The following is a 10,000-nucleotide window of genomic DNA, read 5'->3' as shown; positions in this document are numbered from 1 at the left end:
ATCTTTAAAAAATAGCAGAACGAACCTTAATTCCGATACCTTCCGAATATTTCCAAACCTAAATTTTACTCATTCCGAATCTCCGAATCTAAATTTAAAGCTTTCCGATTAAAAAAGTGTTTCTTTTTTTAAGATATCTACATTATTTATTAAACAAATTATTATTAGAAAAACAAATTATTAATACAAGACAGTAAAAAGTAAAAACAAAAGTTCACAAAACAAAACAGTAAAAAAAATTAAAACAAAAATTCACAACACTTCAGTCTTCATTCTTCACTCTTCACAGATTCACTCTCTAACTTGTCGGCCCTCTCTCTCTCCCTCTTAACCAACTTCAAGTTTCCCTTCATGAAGGTCAGGTTCTCAAAGTTCAGATTGGTCAGAGAAGCTCGCTTTGGCCTCAAAATGTCCGAGCCGAAGCTGAAGAGTCGTTCAGCTGAGGCAGACGAGGGCAGGGGAGAGTTATACTTGATGAAACAGTTTACCCAGTGCTGCCTGTGCTCCTTGGGGAAGTTTACCGGGGAGATCTTCATGATGCTTGTGCCGAGAATGGCGCCCCAAGTGTCTACTTCCTTGCCGACCTCCTCCTCCAGGTTGGCCACCACCACAGGCTCCTCCTCGTCCTCAAGAAGGAAGGCAAACTCGTCGTGCTCGCTGGTGTGGCTGGCCACAGACTGTGGCCTGGAGGTGGGCTGGCTGGAGGCGGAGGCCACATCCCCCTCCTTGGACCTGATTTGGGCCACAAGGTCCGACACCATCTTGTCCCTCACCTGGTTGTACAAGTCAGGATTTGTCCTGCATATGTACTTGACCATCTTTAGACGGAACCTGGGGTGGAAGGCAGTCGCAAGGAGCTTCTCCTGGTCCTCAAACATGTGTTGAAACCTGAAAAGATTAAGATATGAGTTAATTTAATTATTGATTAATGATTATTATTTTTTTCATTTCAATTACTATAAAATATTATATTATTTTATTATTTATATAATTATATTATATTATTATTATTATTATTATATTATATTAAAATATTAAAAATATCTACCTTTCAGTGAAGCCCTTTTTGTCTCTGCCATGGTGCTCCTGTGTCCCCAGGAGGTAGGTGACGAGGGGCTTGGCATGCTTGATGCTGTTGTCGTCCCTAAGCAGGTTCAAGTCCCTCTGGAGCACCATCAAGTTGGGAAGGAAGTTCCCCATGTAGGCATGCTGGTCTGACTGCATTTTGTCCAAAGCATTGGCAACTGGGGCCATAACTTTGACTTACTCGGCGATGACCTCGTACAGAGATCATTAATCTTTTTACGGGTGTCCAGGTCCTGTAGCAGACCAGAAAGCATTTTATAGCTGTCATAGCTGGAGTTCCACCTCGTCGCACCAGGGACTTTAAGTTTTTTGCCGATAGCATCCTTTATCTCGTTGGCTGCGACAGTTCTGCGGCCCTGGGCATTCCCCAAAGACTGTGCCTTGGCAGCCGACCTTCTGAAGATATTCCTGCCGCCATGGTTCCATTGTGGGACCTGAAAAAAGAATATTTATTATTTAATATTTTATTACAATTCACAAATTAAAAAACAATAAATGATAATTTACATCTTTTTAGTTTTTACCAAAAGAACAATAAATTATTTAATATTTATAAATTATTAATTTATTAAATAAAAAAAAAATATCATACTCACTTTGGAAACATCCTCAGACGCCAGGAGGTTCAGAGTGTGTGCACCACACCTCTGGTGTTTAGGCAGGCTAACCTCGGCTTCGTCAGCCTGGTCCAGGGCCTCCTCCATAGATATGACCTGAGGCTCGTCAGCCAGCTCTTCGTCAGGCTTGTCCTTGCCAGGTTGTATGACGACGTCCTCTTGTGCAAAGTTGACAAATGCACTTACATAGTTTGTGCCATTGTCTGTGGTCGTGCAGAGAATCTTGCTGCTGATGCTGAAGTCCTCATGCAGCTTGCTCAAGGACCTCGCCAAGTACTCGGCTGTCTGGCTCTCCTTCACCTCCTTCATGCCCAAGACTGCAGTCGTCCTCTCCAGGGTGGCCTTGTCCAACCACGAGACTGTGGAGCCTATGAAGGCCCGGTTGTGGCTCATATGCTTGATGTCGTCGCCAAGCTTTTTCCTGGACGGCAGCTTGAACTGAGGGTTCAGGTAGTTGAGGAAGGCCCTGAGCGCCTCTGACTCTGTTGTTATGGTGGGCAGCATGTCGCGGATAATCCACTGAAACATAAAAAAGATGTGTGAGTATTTGAAATTAAATTGTTATAAATTATTTTTATTTATTAAAGTTCATTAATTTATCAAATTATGTTCATACTAAAACAGTAGAACTTTTAAAAGTAAAACGATGTAGGTAGGGTGAGATCAGAGGAGCTTGTTCGGAATTACAAGGTCCTCCTTCAGGAGATGAAGGAACGTGGGAGCCGTCACGTAGTCTGTAGGATCCTCCCGAGGATCTACGCAGGTTCGTGTTGGAACAGTAGAGCCATATGGATCAATGATAGGATATCGCAGTTGTGCACACAATTGGGATACCACTTTCTTGATCCTTGGTATCTCTTTTCTAGGCGCCATGACCTTTACGCTTCTGATGGGATCCACCTTACCCGCAGAGGCAAAGATGTTCTTACAAACCTCATTGTGGGAGTTTGTAATGAACTAGCTCCTTTTTTAGGGTAGAAGGCCAAAGGGAAGGGGAAATAGAATGTACTTGGGAAAACAGTGTAGAGTATAGCATTAATGTAGAACAATGTACCAGTATAGGACAAAATATAATTTTAGGATTTAATGTCGCTAGAGGACGAAATGTCACATTAGGATATAATGTCATAGGACAAAATGTCGCAATGGGATGTAATGACAGTGGAGGACAAAAGATCACGATGGGAAGTAATGATAGTGGAGAACAAAATATCACGATAGGATGTAATGATAATGGAGGAGAAAATATCACGGTAGGATATAATGTCATTGAAGGCCAAAATGTAATTTTAGGAAGGGATACCGGACAGAATGTCAATGAAGGCCAAAATATCATGATAGGATGTAATGTCGCTAGAGGACGATATGACACATTAGGATGTAATGTCATAGGACAAAATGTCACAATGGGATGTAATGACAGTGGAGGACAAAAGATCACGATGGGAAATAATGATAGTGGAGAACAAAATATCACGATATGATGTAATGATAATGGAGGAGAAAATATCACGGTAGGATATAATGTCAGTGAAGGACAAAATATAATTTTAGGAAGAGATACCGGACAGAATGTCAATGAAGGCCAAAATATCAAGATAGGATGTAATGACAGTGGAAGACAAAAGATCACGATGGGATGTAATTATAGTGGAGGAAAAAATATCACGGTAAGATATAATGTCACTGGAGGACAAAATATAATTTTAGAAAGGGATGCCGGACATAATGTCACTGAACGACGGGAGGCCGGCGTGAATCACGGTGACGTAGGGGGACAAAATGTACAAAATAGATCGGATGACCGTAATCGACCAGATGTCCGTGATGGGGGAAATGTTAATTTTGATAGGAGAAATGTTAATGAGGCATTGAATGTCAATGAAGGACCAAATAATAATAATATAGAGCAAGGCATAAATAAAAAACAAAATGATAATATAAGACATAATATTGAAACTCAAAATGTGTCAAAAAGAAATAATCACGAGTTTCTTAAAACTATGTACTTTAATGCTCGTAGTATTAGGAACAAATTTCAAGAAATACAGGCGTATGTCAAAAGTGAAAATCTCGATATGATAGGAATAACTGAGACATGGTTAAATGGTACAGAGTTCGAAGCTGAATTTAATATTGCGGGATTTAAACACTTTCATCAGGATAGAAACCACAAGAAAGGTGGGGGTGTTCTACTGTACGTTAAAAACAATGTTCATGCTTGTGTTTTAGAGAAAGTGAAACAGGATGCATATGACAGTTTGTGGGTAGAGTTAACCCAAACAAATGGACAAAAAATGAATATAGGTGTAATATATAGGCCAAAGACATTATCATTAGCAGACGACAAACTGTTATTTCAAGAACTGTCTAGTTTCTGCAACCGGGATTTATTGATAATGGGTGATTTCAATTTTACTGACATTGATTGGATGACCCTTGAACATGGCCATATAGGTAGTCGCTTGATTGATTTTCTTGGTGACAATTACTTAATTCAGCATGTAAAAGAGCCCACAAGATATGGAAACTTACTCGATTTATTGATCACTAGCCGCGAAAGCATGGTAACTGATGTAGAAGTCGGTGAATCTGTTGCAAATAGCGATCACAACTTAGTCAGATTCAAACTCCTAAACAATTTTAGAATAGATACTTGTGCTTCTAAAATACCCGATTTCAGTAAAGCTCAGTTCATAGAACTACGTCAGGAGCTTCAGCTTACAGATTGGGAGGCAAAATTAAACGAAAGGCCTGTAGATCAGATGTGGGAAATATTTCAAAATACGCTCACTAAGATGATTCAAACTTACATTCCTTTTAAGGACAGACGTCCACCAAATCAGGCTCGCCCAAAGTGGCTCGACAAAGAAACTGAAAAAAGTATTGCTAAAAAGAGACAGGCTTATAAGAAATATAAGTGTTCGGGTGCATTTAATAACTATAAAAGTTATGTATCAATACAGAGATTTAAAAAAGACAATAAAAGAGAGAAAACGACAATACGAAATGAATATCACTGATAAATCCAGAGAGAATCCCAAAGAATTTTACAGTTACATTAGAGATAAAAAGGTTGTTAAGAATCACATTGGTCCACTATTATCTGCTGACGGTCAACTTGAATATTCAAATGAAGGAATGTGTAATACCTTAAACAATTATTTTAGCTCGGTATTCGTAAACGAAACACCTCAAAGTGAATTCCAAACTGAAACCTGTGAAAATTCTGGGGTAAACTTACTCACTACGGTAAATAAAACAAAAGAAAAAATTAAAAGGTGTATAGACAAACTCAAAGTTAATAAAACACCAGGGCCTGACGGTTGGCATCCAAGAATCTTAAAGGAAATGAAAAATGAGATTGTTGTTCCATTAGAAATTATTTTCAAGAAATCCATCATATCCGGAGATGTCCCAAGAGAATGGAAGCTAGCTAACGTTACTCCCATATTCAAAAAAGGTGACAAAAAGAAACCAAATAACTATAGGCCTATAAGTTTGACTTCGATCGTAGGAAAAATAATGGAAACTATCATCAGAGATGCTATCGAATATCATTTAGAAAGTAACCGTTTGATAAATGATAGCCAGCATGGTTTCAGACGGAAACGTTCTTGCGTGACTAACTTACTCGAATTCTACAACACAGTTATCTCGAATTATGACAAAAGAAACAATATAGATTTAATATATCTAGACTTTGCAAAAGCTTTTGATACCGTCCCACACGAAAGACTACTTACTAAATTAGCTTTGCATGGAATAAGTGGTAGCCTATTAGGTTGGACTAGTAATTGGTTGAAAGGTCGAAAACAGAGAGTTGTTTTAAATGGAAAAACTTCTGGATGGAAAAGTGTTGCAAGTGGAGTTCCTCAGGGTTCCGTTCTTGGGCCACTTCTATTCATAGTATATATAAATGATATAGACCATGGACTAAAATCTACTGTTTCCAAATTTGCTGATGATACAAAACTGTGCGGAGTGGCAAATGATCACTCAAACCAATTAGATATTCAAGAAGATTTAGATCAATTACAGCAATGGTCTGAAAAGTGGCTAATGAAATTTAACACAAGTAAATGCAAGGTAATGCACATAGGTAAAAAATAACAGTAAGTACGATTACAAGTTATTTGGAAATTCGTTAACAAAAGTGGATAGTGAAAAAGATCTCGGCGTAATTATCAGTAACGACCTCAAATCATCCAAGCAGTGTATTTCAGCCTCTGAGAAAGCAAATAAGATTCTGGGATTGATTGCGCGATCTTTTGATTTCAAAAGTCCATCACTCATTAACAAGCTATATAAATCGTTAGTTCGTCCACATTTGGAATATGCTGTTTCCCTATGGTCACCGAATCTCATTAAAGACATTGACAGACTGGAAAAAGTACAACGGCGAGCCACAAAACTGATTCCAAATATCAAAAATAAATCATACGAAAATCGACTTAAGCACATTAATCTGTTTTCCCTAAAAAAGCGTAGACTCAGAGGTGACTTGATACAGGTCTTTAAGATTTTAAAGGGAATTGACAACATCAAAAGTGACCAAATTTTCACATTGAATGAGAATCAGACAAGAAACAATGGTCTCAATCTGTCCGGAAATAGATTCAATTTGGAAGTAGGTAGAAACAACTTTGCCAACCGTGTAGTTAATGAATGGAATAAACTTCCTGCACAGGTAGTGCAATGTAGTTCAGTTCAAAGCTTTAAGAATCATTTAGATAAATACCTAAGTAAGATGCTGTAATGATTATAATTTATGTTATATTATTTGTTTTGTTATAATTTGTCTGTCTGAATTTCATTTATTATTAGTTATATTTCAATTTATAATTATTTACTATTTACCTGTTTGTTTGTTATTCAACTATACCTATGCATTTATTTATGAATTTTATTTGTTATTTTTACATTATTATAGTTTTAATTTATTATTAATATATATATATTATTAATATATATATATATAGCCAGCTAAGGCTGTTTTTAAGGCAGGACTATCTAAAGGGTGCTTGGTGGCATAATGCTTCTTTAAGTTGCTGTTGGTGTCATTCTGAAGCTTCAGCCTCGCAGTGCAATTTTTCTTGGCGCAGAGGGCAAACCCGGCGTCCCTGCCGACACCACACTTGAAGAAGGGCTTGAGAATGCCCCAATCTCTGTAGAGGTCCCTTTCCCTCCTGGAACCGTGACCTCCCTCGGCTTGCTCGGCCTCGGTGTCGGCAATGTCCATGTCCTCGGCTCGACTTGTGCCAGGCATCAGCTCCGGACTCGAAAACTCTGGCAGTTGGATATCGCTGGCGTCAGATTCACTCTCAGCGAGGCCGCTTGGGTTCGTGGACCTTGGTGTGTCAGACTGAGCACTTGGGTTTCTCGACCTCGGTGTGGATATCACGTACTTATCCATTGTTAGCGGTGAGTGTGATGTGAGTAGAGTAGTCTAGCCTCCTTGGGTGTCCTCTCCAGAGTGTTGTCAGTGCAACGGTAGAAGAATGTCGGACTATTGTAGCACTGTTTAACTAAATCGTAACTTACGGGACGCGGTGACAAGAAAGTCTGCAGACTGTGCAGATTTGTAAACACTAAACAAGCGCTCTGATTGGCTGCTGCAGTCACCGGCGCATGCGCGGTGGCTGCGCGTCACTAACAAGCGTTCTGATTGTCTGGCAGCCAGCTGCGGTCACAACATGACGGGTCTGTGTGGTACAGATAAAGCAACGAGTTAAACACCACGAGTATATTTCCAAGTTCAAAGAAGGGCAGTCCAGGCAGTACTACTAGTCTTTGTTTCGCATTGCTACACACAGTCACACAGGCTTGCATATCGAGCACATTTCGAGCAGTGATCATTTGAGACACACACACGCTTACACACCCATACTGAAATAGAAGTAGAGAGAAGCGATAAAGTAAAACACAATGCTAATGGTCAAAGGCGTCTCTAGTTGTTACAGAAACATAGGCGTCACCACATCTGTATGCCGCGGAAAAGTTGAAAACCAATGTTTGGTCGTCTTCGTTTTTTCGAATTTTTCCCGGGATACGGAGGTTCGGATTCGCGAAAAAAGACGTTCCGAACCCGGAAGTCCGAATCTTTTTTGACGTCGGTCCGAATCCGAACCTCAGAACCCAAATCCGGGATTTTGCCGATCCGAACAAATCCGCGGATAAAGGTTCGCAAACGTTTGTTCGGAACGCCCACCTCTGTGTATATATATATATATATATATATATATATATATATATATATATGTATATATATATATGAATTTTGGTAGGAGGCCATGTTGTATACATGATTTCAAGAAGTCTACAGCGACAATGGCGTTGTTGAGCTTATATTGAAGCTTTAATTTGTCTCGTGCAACAAGTTTCTGTGCTGGTTCCAAATAGCTGAGAAGGTGTCCAAAAGACATTTGGTGCGGTTTTCTCTTTGTTTATTTTCTCCAATACGTATTTCGACCTTACTCGGTCATCCTCAGGGAGGGAGTTACAAAGTTTTGGTGATTACAAGGGTTTATATACAGGCCGTACATTGGCCGAACACTGGGAGAGGTCATTGTCGCTGTAGACTTCTTGAAATCATATATATATGTACATATATATATATATGTATATGTATATATATATATATATATACAAGGTAGAATTTTTTTTCGTGGCATTTATCAAGAATAGTTAAAATTCTTTAATGACAGAACTATTGAAAATCAGAAAGCTAGGTTATTGGCCATTGCTGCAAATAATTTCACTAGTCAACAAAGAATTTGCTACTGTGGCAATAGCGAGTGATTTATAGTAAGTCGAGTATGCTGATTTCGATTCTGTAATCGGAATTGTTGTAGCACGTCAGGTTCCTGAGTTACACAGAATTTCGTTTGGGCGTAATTTATTTCAATTTATAATGGATATACTAATTTTCAGACAAATGTATGATTAAAAGAATGCTCTTTAGGTTTATAAATTAAATAATGTTAATTCAAACAAATTTATTTAGAAAAAAATTATCAAATAAAATTTTATTTAGCCATCGCCAAATAGGCCCATCCCCATTCTGTGTAGGTACGTGTGTTCATTACTCGCAGCATATGTGGAATATCTGTGGTGATCTAAAGGTAATTTCTTTAATTCTTGGACTGCAGCAAGGATATACAAAGAACATGTGCTTCTTATGCCTATGGAACAGCCGTGACGACAGAAATCATTATATTGTCAAAGAGTGGCCTGAAAGAGAAGAACCCATCATTGGTCGATACAATGTACAACACATGCCTTTGGTACATCCACAGAAGATTTACCTTCCACCACTTCATATCAAACTTGGCCTTATCAAGAATTTTGTTAAAGCAATGACCCATGATTCTGATGGATTCCAGTGTCTCAAAGAGAAATTTGATGCAAAGAAAACCGATGCTAAACTTAAAGCTGGCATTTTTGTACGGCCGGAGATCAGAGAATTGATACATGACAGAGAGCTCAGAAATAGACTATCTCCACTTGAGTTGGTAGCATGGGATTCATTTGTCCATGTAGTGCAGGACCTCCTTGGTAACCATAGAGTTGATAATTATGAGGAACTACTGGACAACATGCTAAATTCTATCAACGAATGGGGTGTCGGATGTCTCTTAAGATGCATTTCTTGCATTCGCATCTACATTTCTTTCCATCTAATATGGGTGATATTAGTGATGAACATTGTGAAAGGTTTCACCAAGATATCGCAATAATAGAAAGAAGGTATCAAGGCCGCTTCAACGAAAACATGATGTGTGACTACTGCTGGTTCCTGCAACGGGAGCAAGAGTCTCAAACATTTTTGAAGAAATTTATAGCTAGGTGAGTACTACCTCTTTCATATATAAAACATATATTGTCTGGGTCTCATTATTCTCTAACTTGTAATATAATTGTATCATTAATGGTGGCAAAGTGAACCGTAGAGCCAAGTTGCATAACTCAGGAACCTTACGTGCTAAGACAAATCTGAGCACACATTTGGAATCAGCGCACCAAAATTAGTGGGATACACCAACAGTTACTCAAGTAGAAGAGACAAAGTTGATATTTGTTGGCTAGTGTAATCAACGAAGTTGCTATATGAAGGATATCTTTCTACAATGTTTTTTATCCGTTCAGAAGAGTCACGATATTTCTTTCTTTGTGGTTGAGATGAAGTACCAGCTAAGTATTCTTTCTTCAGGCAGTCGAAAAACTTACAAATATCTGGGTGTTGTCCAGCAACCTGTGTCTCAAATGTCCAATACTATCCTTCAAGCGAATTATTT

At 38.7% G+C, this 10,000-nt stretch overlaps 1 protein-coding gene across 1 annotated transcript; it reads right to left on the bottom strand.

Annotated features, from left to right (window-relative positions):
* Nucleotides 1-269: 269 nt before the first annotated feature.
* Nucleotides 270-1,268, bottom strand: LOC143039842 (uncharacterized). Its single transcript, XM_076210095.1, has 2 exons — nucleotides 1,049-1,268; nucleotides 270-888 (listed from the first exon to the last, which is right to left on the bottom strand). Exons 1-2 carry the CDS (start codon nucleotides 1,252-1,254, stop codon nucleotides 270-272), a joined length of 825 nt encoding a protein of 274 aa, XP_076066210.1. The 5' UTR covers nucleotides 1,255-1,268.
* Nucleotides 1,269-10,000: the final 8,732 nt, after the last annotated feature.

This window comes from Oratosquilla oratoria, chromosome 27, assembly GCF_046742065.1.
Source record: "Oratosquilla oratoria isolate Oo_2021 chromosome 27, ASM4674206v1, whole genome shotgun sequence".
NCBI classification, from domain to species: Eukaryota; Metazoa; Arthropoda; class Malacostraca; order Stomatopoda; family Squillidae; genus Oratosquilla; species Oratosquilla oratoria.
The sequence above is the reverse complement of the archived record's forward strand: the minus strand, read 5'-3'. Positions and strand labels throughout refer to the sequence as shown.

Excerpts from the sequence above, each read along its gene's own strand:
- LOC143039842 (XM_076210095.1), bottom strand. The coding sequence starts at position 1,254 with ATGGCCCCAGTTGCCAATGCTTTGGACAAAATGCAGTCAGACCAGCAT. Across the intron at positions 889-1,048 it reads AAAAAGGGCTTCACTGAAAG|GTTTCAACACATGTTTGAGG; the intron begins GTAGATATTTTT and ends TAATCTTTTCAG.